The 20,490-nt window shown below is 39.7% G+C and overlaps 3 protein-coding genes across 6 annotated transcripts; 1 reads left to right on the top strand and 2 right to left on the bottom strand.

The window, feature by feature from the left end:
- Positions 1 to 104: 104 nt before the first annotated feature.
- On the top strand, positions 105 to 1,465 carry Grl40a (Gustatory receptor-like 40a). The gene is given in 2 exon segments (XM_017177081.2): positions 105 to 1,082; positions 1,139 to 1,465. Coding segments are annotated over 2 exon segments (1,272 nt in total). The 5' UTR covers positions 105 to 137.
- A 1,454-nt stretch (positions 1,466 to 2,919) lies between these two features.
- Positions 2,920 to 7,493, bottom strand: LOC108081850 (serine/arginine repetitive matrix protein 1). Of its 4 annotated transcripts, XM_070284262.1 has the most exons (6): positions 7,397 to 7,493; positions 7,119 to 7,308; positions 5,185 to 5,296; positions 5,016 to 5,128; positions 4,037 to 4,636; positions 2,920 to 3,952 (listed from the first exon to the last, which is right to left on the bottom strand). In XM_070284262.1, exons 2-6 carry the CDS (start codon positions 7,252 to 7,254, stop codon positions 3,009 to 3,011), a joined length of 1,905 nt encoding a protein of 634 aa, XP_070140363.1. In that variant the 5' UTR covers positions 7,255 to 7,308; positions 7,397 to 7,493; the 3' UTR covers positions 2,920 to 3,008. The 4 variants fall into 4 exon arrangements, with proteins under 4 accessions (XP_070140363.1, XP_070140362.1, XP_070140364.1 ...); XM_070284261.1 differs by having other exon boundaries at positions 7,119 to 7,451; XM_070284263.1 differs by having other exon boundaries at positions 5,185 to 5,206; positions 7,119 to 7,449.
- A 4,560-nt stretch (positions 7,494 to 12,053) lies between these two features.
- On the bottom strand, positions 12,054 to 12,516 carry LOC108081862 (uncharacterized). The gene is made up of 2 exons (XM_017177102.3): positions 12,362 to 12,516; positions 12,054 to 12,314 (listed from the first exon to the last, which is right to left on the bottom strand). Exon 2 carries the CDS (start codon positions 12,301 to 12,303, stop codon positions 12,163 to 12,165), a length of 141 nt encoding a protein of 46 aa, XP_017032591.1. The 5' UTR covers positions 12,304 to 12,314; positions 12,362 to 12,516; the 3' UTR covers positions 12,054 to 12,162.
- Between the last annotated feature and the right edge of the window lie 7,974 nt (positions 12,517 to 20,490).

Here is a 20,490-nt window from a genome sequence, read left to right on the forward strand (position 1 = left end):
TTCACACAGCTCGTCACATTTCGCTGGTTAGATAATATCGCTAAATCGATATGAAGCCCGAATCTGTTGCCCGCAATTGGAACCCTACCATCAGTTTTAGTTTGGTGTTCCAACCGCAGACTTGAAATAACTAAAAAATGGTACACTTTCGCGTTTTGCGTGCCACCAATGTGGTGCTTTTGCTCACTGGCTACCAAATGTATTGGTTTGAGAAGAAGTCGCAGCGGTTCAGAGTGTCCCTGCCGGGCGTAGTCAACACTTTTGTGCTGGGAAGCATTTACGCCGCCTGTTTTTCCCAGCACTTTGATCCCACATCCTCGCTTCTAAATGTTCTTAAGGATGTGTCGCCGTTTCTTTATGGATTAACAAGAATGCAGCTATTTTTAGGCGTAAAAGCAATTGCCTATGCCATTTACACTTCGGTAAGAGCTGTGGAAAAGATTAATTTCCTGGTGCAATCCCTTTCAATCCGAGAGCGTCCACTGAGCAAGGATGAAGCCGTAGCCTATGCACTTTTGGGATCCACCTTTGGCATTCTGTTTTGTTTCGTGCTTTACATATCCTACGAAATGAAGTTCGAGCTGCCTCCACGCCAGGATGTCATGATAGGCACTGCTCTCTTTCTCCCGCATCTGATTCTATCGGGATCAGCAAGACTATACAACATTTTGGCTTGGCTAACACGCGGCGAATTGCAACGGCTAAACAAAATCGTAGTGGATGAGCTAAGTGCCAATTTGAGCAAAGATCAGGCAACTGAGGCTTCCACCTCCTTTACTATTTCAACTGTAAACACCAGCCTGGACACTATGGAGTGCCAAAGAAGGCAGTTGGAGGCCATTGGAAAAAGATTTCGTTGCGTCTTCCAGTCGTTGCAGTTTTCGCTGATGTTGTTGTTTGCGTTAAATGGCAACTGTCTTCTGGGAGGTGCCTATTCCTATGTATACTACCGGCACACTTGGCACGTTCTCTTCGAAGATCGGAAGCAAAGAATCTTCTATGCGGCAAATGCGTCCATATACGCCTGCATTGCCAGTGACTACATCTGCCTGATGTTTGTTCAGGCTTCAATGGAAAATCAAGTAATCTATTAACCTAAATATTAAAAAATAACAATTAATCAAACATTTATTTCAAGTGCGCCAGCTTTATGAAGAACGTGGATTCTTTTCTGGTCCAGCGAAGTGCATTACCCAAGAGAATGCGGTCTGTGGGCAAGGATATAAAACAAATCCTAAAGAAGTCCTTCAATTCCAAATACTACTCGCTTTGGCGGTTCAATATCTGCCATTTAAGTTCGGCAAGTTTAAAGTTTATATAAATGTTGAAATTATTCTCTTATAAATGTATATTTCAGATTATATTTATACAACTGCTAATAGTTGCTGTAATTGTTGCTGTACACTATCTAAATGATGAAATTCTCTTGTTGAGAGAAGAGTTAAGTGACAAAAGCGACGAATAAGTTAAAATAACTTATGCATGCATACTTTATCTTATTTTCTTAAAATGTTTTATACATAGTCATCACTTTTTCGTTCTTAGTTTGTCCCAAACTAACTACCATATTATGCAAATTTAATCCAATAATTTATCTGTTTGCGGGAACAACACAAAAAGGCTTGGAAAAATCATTATTAAGTTGCTAATAAAATGATGCCCCAATCAAATTAAACTGTGTGTGTTTCCTTTAGAGATGCCCAATATCTAAATAAATTAGAAAATGTTGGGAGTAATTAACAATTAAGAACCGTCAAGGCATGTTCGTAAATACACATATTGAGACAAGAAATAATATGTTAAAGAAAATTAATCATAGATACTGCTATTAAACAACTCCTTAATTTTTTTAACTTGAGAAACCATCTTCCGGACGGCCTTCTCATAAACTTCTTGCCTGGGAACTGGCGGATAACACCACGCAGAATGCCGGCAAACTGAACATAATTTGTGTTAGGAAATCTACATAATATTTACTGAGATGGCAACACCCGGTACACAGGCCAGGGCCATGCATGGAAGTCTGTGGAGATGCTGATGAGCAGATAAATTCATTAGTCACACCCATGTAATTGTTCCACCAGGGCGACGACGGCAGAGGGCGGCAAAGGGGGCGAAGAGGCGCGCAAGGATGCGGCGGGCATCTGGCTCAGCTGGCAGGGCGGGCGGAAAAACAAACCAGACGACCGCAGATCTTAAGTTTTCCCCCAGAGCCCGGAGTTGGGAGTCACGTAGCCGGAGTTGCCTGGCGCAGCGTTACTAAATACAAATTAAACAAATCCATAAATTATGTTTAATAATATTAACAAGGATATTAGCAGAGACTACATACAGACACACATTCGCCCACTCGGGGCAGAACAGATACAGATGCGCTCACTTACTGCACCATCCGAAGTTTGTTGTTGCCGTAGAGCCCCGGACCCCGACTGCATATCGTTGAGCGTGGTCGTCGTGGTTTACGGCAATGACGCCTCTGCCACCTGGCCGTTAGCCAGCTCAGGATTTACATAGCCACGTGAGGGTTAACACGGTCGCATTGAATCAATCCCCGTTTAGGGGAAGGGCTTTAGGCATCATAAGATTCTTACAAAGCGAGGTATTATTATATTTTTATAATACAAGAAGTTTACGAAAAATAATACTACCACAACTTTGAAAAATGTTTAATCTGAACGATGTTGAGGGGAACTTCCTGTGGGCCCTTTAAGTCAATTCAGCCTGGGCTTTCCACTAAAAAATCCAATTCTTTTTAATTTATTACACAATCGATTCGGTACTGGGTATTCCACAATTGTTCAATTGTTGTAAATTCATTTAGATCAGCTAGAAAAACGCTACTTTACCGCACAGTGATTTTTAGACCATGCTAGCAGCTAGTGTTTAACAATATATAACAATTTAAGACTAGAAATTGAATAAGATGGAATTATTAAATTATTTTATTAATATAAATTTGTTGGCGGATATAAAGATTTGCTTAAATTATAATTTCTGAGGTACTTTAATTATTTTATGTTCATTTTCTTTTTCTTTTTGGCGATTTGCTCCTCCACTTGTAATAATTTCATTAGTAAGTACTCCCTCCTACCTGGGCAGGAAATATTCCTTTCGCAAATGGGCTTCCTTGAGGCTCTTGTAGGGACCCTTTCAGGATCTCTTTCAGGCGATGACTTCTTTATGGTTCTTGACGAAGGCTTCCGGGACTTTGATTTCGAAGTGTGCCTTGAGGCTCGATTTATATCAGAGGTTTCTTGTCGTCGGGATGGCCGCGGTGTACATTCGATTGATGGTCTCGTGCTTGACTTTGCCGGTGCTCTGAAAGGTTTTGTCTGATTAATTCGTCGGGAACTCCTACTCCAATATTCTTTATCAGAATCTGATGAAGATAAGCTCTCCTCCGAACTTTCGGAGGTGGATGTGCAACTAGAGTCCGTGGAACTCGATAAATATGTGTAAAGACGTTGTCTTTTTGGTGCAGTTTGTATCTTAGCACTCGGACGTACTGGAGGGCTGCACGGTGGAGTACGAGGTCCGCGAATCCTGGTGGTCGAGGTCCGTGGAGGACTTGGCAAACGATACCGCTTAGTGGAGGGTTTGGAGCTCAGAGTTGACCGGACTTCTAGATGAACCTGATTAGCATATCTAGGTGGTGAGATGCTAGGGGATCTGATTTTCGCTGGTGACCATTGCACGTTAGTGGAGCAGGGAGAACCCGAGCTTAGCCGGCTTTTCCAACGAATCTGCTTTGGCTTGTCCGGACTGGGAACCGATCGGTGTAAATCGCCCAATTTTTGATTGTTCTTATGGGTCAACAAAATCTCTTTAAACGATGGGGTTGGCACCAACGGGGCACGTTTTGACACATCCGGCTGATCCTGGGGGTAGTAGCAATCGGTGTTCACGTTACTCAAGTTGAATGGGAATGCCGGTTTTATGGAAGGTGTCCAAGCTATTGAAAAATTTATAAAATATTTAGTAAATAAAGGACACACTTTTAATTTCCACTATAATGGGTAAATGTGTATGGTCTCACCTCGAGGCAGTGGATTGTTGACAACTGGAAGGACTTTATTTTCGAACATCACATAGTTTCCCTTTTTATTCGACCCTGGATGACGGAAACGGCAATTGTTGCCCCAGTTGCAACCATTCCGAACGTAGAATCGACACACTGGCACTTTCAGTGGACTATCCCCGTTGTCGTCGGATACTTCGCCATCTTCCAGATCCTGGGCCTCTTCGGCAGCTTGAATCTGATCCTGCTCCACTTTGTTTTGGGACAACTCTTCAGATTTCAATAGCTTGCACTTTTCATTTACTGGCAATTCATTGTCAGATTCAGCTCCACTAACGGTGTCTTTGGTAATTTCCATGTTTTTATTATAAATTGTTTTTGGGTAAACAGTTTTTTCTTGAGAATCCACAGCTCTTGTTTTGAATTGATCCTTATCCTTAAGAGATTCTTCTTCAGTTGAGGGAGTGTAATTTGTTTTTATTTCCGAATAATCGGTTTTGTTTTTAATAAGGAGCTTGCTATTTATAGAAAGTTCTGAGCTATTCGCCGAAATGGTAATATCATTTTGATTGATGGTTTCGGTGTTTTCTACAACCTCAGCTTTCATGCAGTTGACTTCTGTAAGAAATATAAATATAAATAACCTAATAAAATATAATAATGGACATATTTTTTCCAGTCAGTTTCTGATTCAAATAAGTTTCTTAGTTCCTGCAAATCCTATAGCTTTGAATATTTTGAACAAATTTCGAGGCACATTATCCATTTTGCGTTTTATGTTCGCTTTACAACGACCTGAACTTATTTTGAAATGTCCTTGGAATTTAATAAAAACATCGTAAGGCACCTATCCTTGCCTCTGGCCACCTGATGTGAGTCGAAGCATATCGTTAAAAACCCTCCTTATTCAGTCAGAGGTAAGGATATATATTTATAATGGCAGATATTCACTTTTTCTTAATAATAAATAAATAAAAACCGCGAAAGGAAAGCTTACCCTTATCCGTAGATCCATTTGCTGTATCAGGTAAGTTTGACTCGGACAAACATGTTTGTAAACATTCAGTTGTTTCCTTATCTTCAATTCGCTTTGTGATTTTAACATGCAAACTATTTTAAATTTAATTTACATTACTTTAGATCTTGAAAAGAAAAAAGAAACAAACCTTATGTTGGTGGCGCTGTCATCTGCAAATATATACATTAAAGAAGACATATGTATTTTCTTAATAAAAAGGCAGCTCACAAAATTATAGATATGTATATATATGGTTATTCCTATTTTAATAAAATATATTTTAAAAAATATTACATTTAAAATTGGGTCGATTCGCGGGAATTGGAAAATGTATCATTTGGTTCAAAACTAAGAGCCATATTATACTTTTCCAAAATATACTTTCCTATAAGTGCAAAAAGTATGTTTTTGGGTACTTTTGAGGTGCCATAACTTTGAAACGATCGTTATGGCATGTTAAAATCCTGTTCTTGTCTTGTTTCTAAAATTTGTAAAAGTCATTATTGGTCTCCGAGATATCGGAAAAGTATATTTTGGCTGTTATATTTTTTAAAATTTTGTCGACCTGTGTAATCTTAATTGTGGTGTATAAATTATTTGTATTTAATGAAGTTTGTATACCCTTGCTGTTTTCAGTTGGATCAATAACAATCGATTTATGTTAATGGGGAAGGTTAGAACGAAAATTTTCCTAAGCTGTAATGATAAAATTAACACTAAGATTTATCAATTATGTAATAACGTTCCTGAAACACCAAAGCTTTGTATCATAAAATTATTCATTTCTGTCCTTGAAAATCTAAGTTCGCAAGCAAATGGCGACCGAAAAAGCGTCAGTTGGGCTCAGTATAGAGCAAAATTCAAATCCCCGAGAATCGTAAATAATTTCAGTCTTGATTTACTTAAGTAACAACTGAAACAGACTGTCCATTATATTTAGTACATAAGTTATGCTGAACAAACAACGAAAGATACAACCAGCAAAGCAGACTGTTTCTTTTTTATTTGTATATTAGATCATATCACTATATGGGCATTTCCATAATGTCGCACGCGACATTCGTACGCATTCAAAGCAAAAAAAAAGTATGGTACATTTCATTTCTATTTTTTTATAATTGTTAACTTATAGCTCTTGCCTAGAACTATATTGGTGCAAATGTTGATTTTGAGTATTTGCTCAAATTTAAGAAAATAAAAAAAAAAACTAAGGGTTTCGCACGCGACAAAAACAGAAGTCACTTTTGCGGCGAGTTGTTTAAACACTGATTTCAGCGAAACGGCAGGGATTATTTTAATGAAACAAATTTTAAAATGTGATGCAGTAATACCAGTTTCATATGCTTTAATTTACAATCAGAAATATAGCGTAATTTATTTTTTATTTAATTTTAATCAGATTCGCACGCGACATGTCGCACGCAACATTTTTTATCATCATTCTTTGCATGTAATTTTTACTATTATAAGTAAATTGGAAGAGCATATATCCATTTTATTTCGACTTTTTGCATTCTTCTAGTGATGTTAGTAAACAACAGTCAACAGTTAGTGCCTCGGTTTGGATGTAATTATCAAAAGAAAACAGGCCCATTTTTATGATGTTTTTCATCAAAATAATGAAAAATCGTGTTTGCGCGAATATGCATTAGAATATTTCGAAATTTGTTTTAGAATATGATAAAGCCCTTCAAATTTAATCAATTGGCCTTTTCCTAATATTACTATTTTGGAAAAAAAAATATTTTAGAGAAGTTTTAGTGTTTTGGCCGCGGTGGACCTTTCTGTGGAAATGCCCATATATCGATGTTTTTTTTACCAAAATAACCCTGCATATTTTAGTTTCTTTTTACTATATTAAAACAATTTAAAGTTCATCCAATTGCGTACTTCTAGGGTACATAAAAGTAAGTAAGCTAAATTTTCTGGTGTTTCATAACAGTTAAATTAGAATTCCAGAGTCCACTTTTTAAATAGGAAAACTAGTCGATTTTCTACCAGTTCTTCACCATTATCTCTTGTGTTGTCGGTTTCGCCTTATTATTTTCTATGACTAGGTTTTTGTCTTCAATAATATCTTACCCTCCAATCCAATAAGACTACAGTCGCATGATTTTAGTTCGTTTTCCACATCGATTTCAGAGTAATCCAAGTCAAGGTAGCAGGTTTCAGATGCCACATTGGATATCAAGCTGTCGTTATTCTCAGGCTCAGACATCGTTTATAGTTTCAAGGACAGCAAAAAAAATATGTCTGTACTCGTATGAACGACCTATGTATGTGTGTACATTATTTAATTTGTATTACAATGTGCCAAAGAAGAATATTTATGTAAGTACTTTCTAACTTGTATTCCTTACTTTTCTACTGCCTTTGAAAGCCTTTCGGGTCACAAAATTTATTAAATGAATTTGAAAATATATATTTTTTTGACGCAAAATGAAAGGTAGAAATTAGAGCTGGGACAAAAACTGATTGCACAATCGATACTATCGATTCTATTAGTTTCAGGCGATCATCGATTCGAGTTGGAAAAAAAAACGATGAATCGTAGACTATTTTCAAGATAATTTTCACCAAAAGTGTTAACGTTCGAATAGAGGTAAAAACCAATGGTCCCATTTTGTTAGGGCATATTATCCCCTTTTGAACGGTAGAATCCACATCTACATTATTTTGCGACATGACTGATTTACTAATTGCTTGTTTTGTTTAATTGGTTTTAGGGACAATTGTAATTTCTTTCATTCTTAATAAACTTAAGTCAGTTCATCCTCAAAATTAATGAAATGCTTAATTAATAGAATTATTTATTTATTTTTTATTTTACATTGTTTGGGTGACGATTACTTACTGATACGTCTTCTGTTGATACGAGGCCCCACCAGCTTGATAAAAATATAAGTCAAAGAATAGATCTGTCTGGAAAACAGCTAAAATGACGACACTACTTCCGCCCTTGGTCAAATGCTGGAAGCAACAGCATCAATTTCCAGAAAATTGCACCACTAAATTACCATAACGGTTGGTTAACCGCCTCTACCACACCAAAAAGGCCCCACTCCAGCTCGATAGCCCCCAAAAAACTAAAGAACAACGAAAACCTGAGCTAAAGTTGGCAATCCGAAGTTTGTATTCCCTTGTAATAAGAGACAATCAAAAATTCGATCTGTTTTAAAATATTTTTTATCACAAAATCTCTTAGAGTCACACTTTGAAAAATTAACATATGGTTGGAACACATTACCCTTGTATCCTATGGGTACCTTAAACTTATCAAACTATTACCTATAAGCATTCCCGTCTGTCTGATACAAACATATCAATATTGAAATACTCAAATATTTTAGCCTGGCTAACAGACTTCTGCTGTAAATATAAAATACCCTTTGTTAGTGTATATGTAAATATTACGGCAACTCTAGAAACCAAACTTAATGCCGACAAGTAAGAGACGAGGAGTAGACGAGTCGAGAGACAAATGCCGATGCCGCGGACAAAGAAGCGGAGTACAGCGCGAAATACGCAAACATCAGCGCAATGCGGCAGTGAAGTTACCTGACGGCAGTCAGGTGGATGGAAAGCCAATGGGAGGGGTGTCCCACAGGACTTGTAAATAGCAACATGGCAAACAAGTTAAAAAGTTTTTCTCTTGTTCTCTGGCATTTCTTTATGCCCGGGTCGCGGGCCCAAACATAATCGTTTCTCATTTCAATGCTGGTAGTGGCAGTGTCCCCGCATCAAGTTACACTGATAGAAATGAAGCATTATGAACAATATTAGATTGCAAGAATATACCAAATCGTCAAAGATTCATTCATTTCATCTATATTGTTTAGTTAGTCTTTCCACCCAAATGCTCTTGCATTGCCTACATGCTCTTACATATGATACAAAGGAGTATCTCAGGAAACTAAAAGCCTTACCTTAACGGATAAAAAATCAAATCCACCGAAAAAAAGAACCATTTTGCCGAGCTGAGGATTTTTTTGTAGTGCCTCCTGGTTAACTTTGCTCACCTTTCCTTTCGTCCCCGGTACGCAATTTAGTTTTGAGCTTAATTTCTTTTAATAGCTCCAGCCGACAGATAAAATTCTGCTGAAGTAGAACCCCGAGCCCCAAGAAGATGTCCCTCCCAAAAACAGACATTGTTCTTTTCTCGCGCCCAGCTCCCTCTTGCCACTCCACTCCCGACTCCATCTGGGGTCAAAGGGGCGTCGGCGTCCCTTTCGCTGGCGGATATCGCAACTAAATTGCTTAATTTTGGCCATGTCTCGACGTCCGGGGTTAGGTGTCTCTTCGGTTTGTTTTATTGGGGGTGAAAACATTTGGTGGGGCATGGAGAGGGTGCGTGGGTAGAAGGACTCCCCGAAGGCCGCCCAGGTTGACGTTTTCTGGGCCATGACGATTTCATTTGCATTTTATGATAATTGAACTTCATAAATATGTTACGGCAACATCTTAAAAGTGCCAGAGGTAAGCACACACCGCAACAAAACACTCTAGCTACCTTTGGCAGAGAGCGCCATCTTCCTTGCCAGAGTGCCATGTGCTTCATAATTATTTTGAAGTGTCGCCATTAATTTAAAATACTTATTATCGTGTAGGGCTGAAACATAAACCGCTGAAGAAATGTGGATAACAAGGCTTGCAATTTAAATATGTTAAATATACGTAACACACCGGGATCAACGAACATCGTAAAATTGTTGGTACTGAGATGTGTTGGCATTTAATTTGAATTTGACACTCTATGGGGCAAAGACTAACTTTAAAGGTAAAGGGTAAGTATGAGATCTAAAAAATAAGGTTTATATGTTTTTCAACAGTTCAAGTGTATATATATAAGGGTTTTACCTTTGGTATTATGGGCGTATCTGTTTGGTGTTCACAGGGATAAGCGGAAAATGTTTTCATAGGATTTACAAAATAAGATGTGTTAGGTTAGTGCGGAGCTTTAAACCTGTCTTCTTTTGAGTAGTCTTTTGATTCTGACTTCTAGTCAAAGAGTTACAGTAATTCTTCAATTTGGTAGAATAGTTGTTGGTAAATGGTGTACCAAGACAAGGGAACACGAAGATCTCTGGTGATACCCAGACTGTGGATCAATAACTTCTCTCCGGATATCCTACGTCGCAACCTGATTTGAAACGTCCTGATCCATTCATGCCTGGTGCCCGTACCTCCGGGTTGGGACAAGTATGGCTCTAATAATGAAAACTTTCTTGGCTACGCTGAGGAGATTGTTAGACTTGGTGGGCTATGACAACCTTCTGGCTTTCCCTTCAAAGACAGATTTGTCCATCCTTGAATCTGTTGACGAGATCACTCGAGTGTCCAGCGTAGTCCCCAGATATTTGTGTTCCCTGCGCTGGTACAGCAGTTCCGTGGAGGACAGCTTTCGAAGGGTGGGATTAACCACAGCGCACTTTTCCCGGTTAATACCGATGTCCCAGTGACAGGGAGGTGCTTGCTGAAAGATACTAGGTGAGCGTGCCAGCACCAGAGCAGTTTTTTAGCCCGTCTTAGGCCCTCTCTTGTCAGCCCTATGGTTGCCCCAAAACTTGTGCGATCGTTCGCCGCGTTGTTTCCAGAACAGTAAACAAATTACCACAGGTTGGAGTCAAGAAAATAAGTACTAGTAATATAATTTATTTGAGTAGAGAGTAGTTGCTACAACCTGTTGCGTCATATCTCATTTCAGAGTTGATATGTGATTTTATGAACTTAGTAACTTCAACTTAAACACGTGAAACCACAAATTTACAGATTGAAGCTGCAGCAAGTACTGTCACTTCAAATAGAATATAAACTACCCCATTACAGCAGCCTGGTCTGTCGTAACTAACCTTTAGCTTAATTTGTATGGTTCCAAAAATATATATTTACAATTTCTATAACTCGGTAAAGCGTATATTTTTAACGGAATGTATGCAATTGAGGTGGGGAAATCGTCCTCCGACAGGCGATTAACTTCCACTTAACTTTGATTTGAGCGGAGCTCGACGACCTGCTGCCCTGTTCGCCCGGAAGCTTCGACACCTTCCCTCCGGAGCCATGACAAGGGGAATATAAATCAAATAAACAAACCTCATTAGCATATTATCAGCATCAAATTGTGACGCCGCCCGTCATCTTAAGTTCAAGTGAGAAATCTGTCACGAGGCATTAAATCGTCTTCCGTGGCAGCCCCCAAAAGCCGCAAGGATAACAGAACGAGGACGATGACGGGACGAAACTGTGGAGGGGGGATGGTTTCCTGAGGGCGATGCTAAGCGTTTCCTGGAATCCCGCACACATAATTATGCGTGTAAACAAGCGTGATGATAGTGCGCTGACGTGTGACGACGACGGGGCTGACGCCGTCGACGCACGGACCAAACGGGTTAAGGGCTGACTTACCTATCCAGCCACTCTCCCCAAAATCTCGCAGCCCTTTTAGGAGTACTCAACTAGCGGAAAACAAATTGCCGAAATTCCTCAAGGCCTTCAACTAGTTGTGGCAGCGCTAGTGGCCCTTTTCCCGGCTGCTGATTTATTCGCGCTGTGCTGGCAACAATTAGAAAAGTTACCGCAGGATGTGCGCACACAACACCCAAGGAGATGTGTCTGCTCCTGTCAGGACTCAGACTCAATCTCATCGGATACCCGAACTCACCGTTCTGGGCCGTTGGAGCTGTGCGTTTTAATTTGACGAAAGATTGATGACATCTCATTAATATTCATTGCCGCCACTGCAAGGCTCTGCTGGGATTTTACGGCAATATATCCTCTCTGTTCCGGCGTCTGTTGTGCAGTTTCGTCCCAGAGATGGATCCGTTGGCGCCGGTTCGCTAGATGGCTAGATGTCCTGATTCTAATGAGGCGGTAAACGACTGTTTTTTCTTGACACTGTAAATGCTGATTAGGTGCAGTTGATGAGTGGGTAAATTGCAGTGATAAAATGTGTGTAGGACTGGATCTCGATCTATTAACACTTACTCATTTTATTTGTCGAAAAATTACATTTTTAGAATGTCTTATGGCTTCTTGTTATATTTATCTAGAAATTTCTATCTAGACCAGGATTAATTTCTATATTTTTTTCTTTCACATATACAAGAGGATGATGCTGAATGCGATACCTCTAGGAAGCTATCTTTCTTGCGATAATCGGTATAAATCGGATCAGAGCACAGGTCATTACGAAAACCACCAGATTGGCGCGGACTTCATCCTTGGCCAAATCCTCTTTCTTGGCGGTCTCAATGGGCAGTGTGCGAAACATGGTGTCTGCAACTGTACGGACTTCTGTGAATTGGTTAAATATTTAAACCTGCACTTACGTCGTATAGTAATTTGGATATTATAGAAGTACTTTTGAAGCTACTGATTCAAGCGTGCCTCAGATGATTTGAGAATATACTGTTTATCCAAATCTATCCGTTTGATGTGACTGAATACTTTGACTGAAAGCCCAACGATTGTACAATTGTTCTCAACCCAAGGGGAATCCAACTTCAGTTAGCCAAAGGTAAAAGGTTATTCCGGTTCTTGGCTCTACGATTTTGTGTAATAGTGAGTAACTGGTCATTAGATCAAAAAATCGAAACAAAAGATTTACAACCAATAAGAAACCTCTTAAATTTAAATTGATCCATTAATCTGCAGACTCTTTAAAATGCCCCCTGCATGAGGCAGCTAAAATCATTTCGTAGGATTTTTGCGACAAGTACTTCTTTCAAAAAGAAGGTAATTTTTAAAATACAGTCTCTCCTTAAACTTAAATAGAATCCCCATAGTACAAGTTCTTCTTAAGCTCTGAGTGTGAGGAGCCTGAATAAAAATTTGAAACTACAAAAAAAGGTCATTATGAACTATTGGGGAGACAGCAAGTTAGCATGTCCAGAAAAAATACTGATTTCTTACGTGTTTTTTTTTATTAAAATTTAATTTTCAGTTAGCTCCCTGGCGAGATCCCAGAGTAACCCGGAAAAGTTCTTTTTAAAAAGGACCTTAAGAGTCCTGCCGTTTAGATAACTTTATATCCATCTAAGATCAATAGGAATTAAAGTTTTCCCTTTCTTAGCTGTGTAGAAATCACTTGTGACACTCTTTATACTTACTTATAGTGAGCTCGAAAAGAGTAGTTCGAGTTAATCTTCGCCCTATAAATTCATGTTAGCATGGAGAAATGAGTAATCTACAAAGCGCTGTAATACTGAGTAAGGTTCTACGAGAGGGTCTAGAATAGATTTGAAAGTACGTTCTTTACCGAAATCCCAGTCCAGTTAGCATTCTTCCGTGGGCTAGAATTAGCCCGGACAAAGCCGCTGGACTGGGCTTAAGTCAAATACCGTGTTGTGCGGCCATTAGTCCGGGCAGATTCCGGCACACATTATTTCTGGCCACGGCACGTGTTTGAACCGCAAACAGATGAATTTCTGCAGTCCCTGGCTCCACTCGCCGATGAGGACAACGAGTTATGAGCAGGCGGCAACCACTCAGGGCAGTTTGCGCATTCCAAGTCTCGATGCGGAGCCAGGAGCCGGAGCAGTGCAATTCGTCCTCGGGGTCTTTTTTGTGTTAATAATAAATAAACGGACGGGCCTTGCAGCCGGAGTCCGTAGTGGAGCCCTGCTTGTGTTTTGGACACACCGGAGCGCATTTTAATGGACGAATGCAGCGGCGGAGAGTGAACCCAAACCCATAACCCCGGAGCAGCAACAGCAGCAGCGGCAGCAGCATGAGCAAGAGCAGGATCTGGGCCCAGGGCCGCAGCACACCTTTCCCCGGGTGCATGTGTGACACCCGGCAGTGTCCCATCCCCCCGTCCCTGTCTTGAAATACGGCATTTGCTCGTCCATCTTTTGATTTAGCACCGACATAAAAATGATTTATCAGTGACATTAAAATAATGCACACTGTGGCGCATTTTATGTGCGAATGGATTTCGCGCCTTTTTGTTCTCGCTGTTTCGGGGTGCCGAGTGGGTTGGGCTGGGCCGGGCGTCAGTGCAGTCGCAGTGGCATTTACCCCCTCCAGGGACCCGACCCAATGCGACCCACACGGGTGCACGGTCCTTCCAAACAGCTGTCCGGTCTCCTGTCCGCCCGTCCGTCCATTGGCCTGCGTCAGTGTTTGTGCGCTGCCGCCATCCGAATATTTTACGGCCGAGGTGTTTCTGACTGAGTCCCCGCCAGCTGCATCAGTATGCCATATATAAGCGGTGGGTTGGTGGCCAGGAAGCCGGTGCTCTGCACCTATCCGGACCTGGAACTGTTCTCGGGCTACTGGAGCATCATAAATGTAAACTTTTATGCGATTATGCCCCTCTCGTTCTAGCAGCTATGTGAAAAGTGTACTTAGAGAAAAGTCAGAAAGGAATTCCTGCGAGTTATTTTACTATATAGATTTTATTTAATATAGGAATTATTGAAGAACACTCTTAACCTTCTTACTTTACAGATAAATTAATCTAATTTTAGCTATTTTTATACCCTTGCAGGGTATTATAATTTTAGTCAGAAGTTTGCAACAACAGCCGAGTCGATCTAGCCATATCCCTCCGTCACTCAGCCCGTTTTTACGCAAGCTAGTCGCTCAGTTTTTAAGCTATCTGAGTATATCTTTGATTTTTTTTCTGACTACTCTCACTAGTATAAAAGTCGGAATGGGCCAGATCGGACGACTACATCATATCGGAAAATTCTTAGAAAAAACAAATTATATCTTTTCCGGTTTTTAAAATATTTTCATCCTCATCTTCTTTTTATATTATATTATATTATATATTATTATATTAAATTTACTGAAGCTTATCCCTTAAAATTCCATAGTGTTCGTTGGTGCTATTTGAAATGTGCCATAATTTGCACCCAGATGTGTGACACAGAACTGCAAGTGCGACGAGTTGGGGTCCTGATGCTGGGTGCCAGTTACTGGTTGCTGGTGGCTGTTGCCGGCTATCAACTGGAACGCGGCTAGGATGTGCTCTGCCACCGAAATGGACGACAACATATGCCCCGTACGGGGACTGGAACTCATTAGAGTGGGTCCTGTGTGTGTGAGCTTAATGAGGACACAACTGGAGCGCAGAGATGGCGCAGGCGCTGCTCATGGATGCGAGAGGACAGTGGCTGTAGATGGGACAGATAGGAGGACGAGGACGTGTACGTGGATATGGGCATGGGCATGCACATCTGCAGACGTCGCTGATTGCCCGGGTTCAATCTCAATGGCAGTGCCAGGCCCAGGCCAGTTGGCAGCGTCAGCATAATTTCCTGATGCTAAATGCCAAACGCAGGACGGGCAGGACGGTCAGGACGACAGGGACGAGTCGGAGCCGGCCAGCCGAGCTCTTGAGCCCATCCGCCATCGACTGACCGAGTGCCAGCGCACGAGCTGCAAAATGGGATTGGGCTTTGGATTTTGTTCGGAGCAGTGGCACCCCGAATGGGGCAGGGACAACAGTATGGCAAGGTAGAGGAAGGCCTGGCTTTGTTGTAGTGGTGGCTCTGGCTCATTGTCTTGCGCTGAGACAGCGGTGAGGTGGAATGTTGCACTGGAGCGGAGGAGGCGCATGAGGAGCAGGGCCAGTATCAGGGCAATTTAGAGGAGCGCACACTCACACTAACACACATGTTTTTGGGTAATTTATCTCGAAGAATTATTATTTCAAATATTTTGAGGGGCTGGCATACACTTCAAAAAGTTTATATCCTAAATCCCTTTTATTTGAAATACATATAAGAAATTTAAAAAGTATACATTCTGATTTTATAATATAACCTTATAATATTAATAATTAATACAACAAAGCACAGAGCCGGGGGCACACTCTGAATTCCGTGAGTCTTAAAAACTTTCGCAGTTGATTTAACACTAATAGTTGTGGTGGTACTACCCAGCAGACAACGAGCGGACTTAGTGCGGATGGATCCGCAAAGTGTCCGCTAAAAATATTAAATACGCACAAAGAATCGGACTTTCCGCATAATTTTCGCTAAATGCTCAAAACGGATGAATAGCGGGCAAGTATCGAAAATTCGCAGGATAATACCCGATAATGAAGTCGTAAATGGTCGGCAATCGAAATCGTATTCGGACTCGGAATATTATAGCATTTTCTGCCACAAAACCCATGACAGGTGATTAACTTTATTATCGTTTATGAGCCGGAATCGGAGGTTTTGTCCTCTTGAAACCCGCAAAACTATCGTTTTCAATATCATAAACGAACGTTTTTGTCTGCTGGGTAGTGGCCTTTTGGTAAAAGTATATTCCTTGAGTGTATAAACAACAAAACAACTAAGGTCTAAAAAGCCATCATATAATATATACCGATAAATATATATATATGATTAAGGGTTATATGATTAAGGGTTAAGCTTTTGTATACTTTAAAGAATATTTTAAGGTCAAAACTATTTTCTAGTTTGTTTTCTTACAAAAATTCTGTATATAAGGTGTTCTTGTACAAATATTAAAGTAGTTACTAGAAACATAAGTTAAGCCTTTGAGAAAAATGTGCATATTTTCATATTGAGCGAATTTTATTTAAGAATTTTTAATTAAATATTCGTAATGTGAAGTAAGGTGAGTTTATATGGTAGAAATATTTATTTAATCATTAGAATTATGGAAATAGTAATATATATAATCGAAATTTGGGAACAAGAAAGCACTTCACTGGTTTTTCCAAGTGTCACGATAGCAGGGCACACAGAGACAGAGCGACGCACCGAAATAAAAGGATTTTAAAATGGTCATTTGATATGAATTATGCGCGTTGGTGCAATTACAGAGTCCTCCCCGCCTCCGCCGACTCCAGGCCAGAGCTGGGACCGTGGATCACGACTACCTTACACAATTCCCGGCCGGACTGTGATGCCTTTGTCTGACTGTGATGCGGTTGTCTCGGCGCTTAGGAGAGGACGATCCGGCTGCTGTTCGGCTTGTTTACGTCCTGCTGGTGGTCCCGCCCCGTCCATGAAAGGGCCATTTTCGCAGTCCGCGACTTGGACTTTATCGTTAAATAATTAAATCAGCTGCTAGACTAATATATTTCTCTTAATTGCGAGTAACTCATGGTTAGCGCGTTCGCAAAGTGTCCGGGTCATTTGGCCCCATTTCTGATTTATACGCTACATAAACAGCAGCGAACCGATATCTAATATCGCTGATGCGCCGCATATGCAGGGCGGTAATGGATTCTCGGCCCAAATAAATGGCCAAATGTAGTTGAGGGCTCTATGAATGGTTTAAAACGCTTTTTCCTTAAAGCAAACAAGCAAAAAAGAATCAATTAAAAATTACAAATAAAAATAACGATCCAAAAGAATAACAGATTATATTAAATTAATATAAAATACTTCTTCTATATATATGTAATTAATAATACCAAATTTTTAGGTCTTAATTTTCTTACTTGATTTAATAATTTCTGGCAGACTACAAGGGTAAGCATAAATAGATTTGAATTCATTGAGTAGTATCTTTCATTCGCTCAATAAATTAAATTTTACCCTATTCCAAAATATATATTTATAATTATTATTAATATTTTAGCTAATTTTTGAGACGCTCGCCTCTACAAATAATACATCCAGAAATATGCATAGAATTTCAAGAATCGTCCTCGACAAAGGAAACCCAGAATACACATACAACGAATAATCAACAAAAATGTTAAAAATAATTGCCGCGTCACCAGAAACGCGCCCTTCCCTTGAATCGCACTGCTGCAGGGGTGGTGTCAGAAAGAGAAAAAAAATTGAAAGGGAAATGTAAAAATAATCGGCAATAAATTTAGCAAAAGTGTCGAAAACGGCTCACACCAAGCAAGGGGGTTGAGGAAGCGGAGAGTCAAACATGGCAGAAATTCGGGCCCGCCAAGACCTCATAGTTCAATGTCCCGAGCAGGCCATGCCTTCCCCCCCGGAAACCACCAGAGGGAAAGGATGCAAGGTTCGTGGCAACCGCATTTATAATAAATTGAATTGCAATAACTCAGCTTCAATCAAAAATCATAATTCATGGAATTCGACAGCCCCGAACCTAGTCGACTCCAACCCTAAGTTTTGGTTGCAGTTTTGGTCTGGGTACAGGAGCTGCTCCTTTCGTCCTGTCGCGTTACGTGTGTGCGGATGTGTTCCTAGTATGCGCAGTACCATTGATTTCAGAGGGTATACCACTTTCTCTTTCTCTGGTCCACTGCTTGGTTTGATAATACAATTATTGTAATCTTGCAAGGTTTAATAATATAATATAATTATATTATATTATACTACAAGAATGTTAAAAATTTAATGCTGACTAAAAATTCAAGCTTTGCGACTTGCAATGTTTCCTTCAAAAACCGTAATCGTTATAAGTTTTATTTTAAAAATTAGGTGATATTAGTTTCACCTTGATTTGTATATTTTTTATCATCAATATATTAATCAATGATAATTATAATCTTTGATTAAATCAGCACACAATCATTATTTTTGAGCAAAAAAAAAAAAAAAAAAAAAAAAAATAATGATTATCCACTTTTACAAGAATTTAACGTTTTCGAATTTGAGATACAAATAGCTGCTCCCGTTTTCACATTTACATGACTTATTGGTTTGGAAACGAGCAAGTTTGACTTGTCCAAATGAAAATGAAATTATGAATGTAGAAACAAAATAAGTGAAACCTGCTTAAAAAGATGTGGGTACTAAAATTGCTTTTCTTTTCAATTTTTCTTGATATTTCTATCCAAACAAACTGGTTTTGGACTGAAACTGTCAATTTTGGCATATCCTTTATGTAACAGCTGATGATCACCATCTTCGTTTTCGTCTTTAATGGTTTTGAAAACACAAGATTACAAAATATTCAATTTATCTAATTTCCCAAGGTGGCGGATGGGGGCGTGGGAAACTCATAGCATCCTTAGGCTGTCCTCTATAAGGACATGCTTTGGCAAAACGTGCATAAGCCTCTTTTAATTACCAGATGAGTTTTATTTTAATTTAACAAAAATAGATTATCCAAGGATTCCTAGGATCTCATCCTTTTTCTCCTAAGTTGATTTTAAGTGGTTTTCCATTCATTTTAAATTTTTTTCGATAATCATTATTTACGAAATCACTTTGTTTTCAACAACTACCGTGGGAAAGGGAATGAGAAAGGTAGTCTTTTCGCTTAACAAAAATTATTAAACATAATCCGTCTTAGGGGTGGACTAATGATCGGTAGATTTCCTCACAAATTTCGATCGTTTTAGATTTTGTGGGTGATCTTTTTCTGACAAGTTTACTTGTGTGAATTGTATCAACTTTTGTAACGTCTACTTTGAAGACATCTTTTTACTAAGTAGTGTTTCCTTACATACATACATATACCCAAATGTACGGTTTTATATTTGGTAGATTTCATATTTTATTAATAGCTTCATTTATATATTTAGTTCTTAAAAGTCACTCAACTATTTGTAAGTACTAGGTATCCTCAAGTCGACGATATATCCTTAGGTGTTCCTTTTTTGCTTTCCTTTGATTTTTATGTGCTGCAGGCAACTTTCAGTGGCGACGCAGCCGAAAATTATAAATCTAAGATTTGACGTGAAGACGCGCATGTGTGTGTGAGTGCTGCCAAGACGTGGATTTATAGACGAAGACATAAATACAAGTGGCACTGCGGGCTTTAAGGTCGGAAGGGAGGAGGGCGGGCCGTCGAATCGACTGGCCAAAGACAGTGGCAAAAACATTGAAAGTGCACCACCGCCCACGGCAAAGGCGGAACACGCTCAAAGCCCATAAATATCCAGCCAGTTAGCCGAGTGTGTTTGTGGAGGAACTGCAACTGGGGGCGAAGGCAACGCAGTTTAGGTGAAAATAATCACCGCTTCACATGAAATCATTCTGGCGAAATCCGAGTGCCAGAAGGAAATGCAAGCGGCGCCAAATGGGATTCCTGCAAGGATCGTGCAAATCATTTGGAAAACAAAAAAGCTCAAAGTTCGCCCCATATCCAGCGCAGGAAATTCAAAAATTGACAATTTTCTGGCGGGTGGTAAAATCGTTTAAATGATTTTTAGCCTTGATTTGTGGCGGTGTGGAAACACAAGAGGAACGACATTTTAATGTTAGCTATTCGAGCTGTTTAATGGGTCCAAAGATTGTCCAGCCAGTAATTTATGAGTTCGCAGTGGAAGTATAAAGAAATGTAAATTTTGATATCCACTCCAAGGAATCCACTGCATTGGAAATAAAGGAGGACAAGTACAGAGCGAATGTGCGTACAAAAGGTCATTCTGTAACATTTTTAAGGAGAATGACAAATAATGGAAATACAAATTCAGCCCAGCTTCCGTTTCTTCTCGACCACTACGCTCACCGAATATCAAATACTTTATTTCGGTGATTTGTAACTAGACAAATTACTTATTTTACTTATTACAGAGTTAACGGGGATTTGTTTCAATCTTGCAATTTTACAA

Source organism: Drosophila kikkawai, chromosome 2R, assembly GCF_030179895.1.
Source record: "Drosophila kikkawai strain 14028-0561.14 chromosome 2R, DkikHiC1v2, whole genome shotgun sequence".
Classification (NCBI taxonomy): Eukaryota; Metazoa; Arthropoda; class Insecta; order Diptera; family Drosophilidae; genus Drosophila; species Drosophila kikkawai.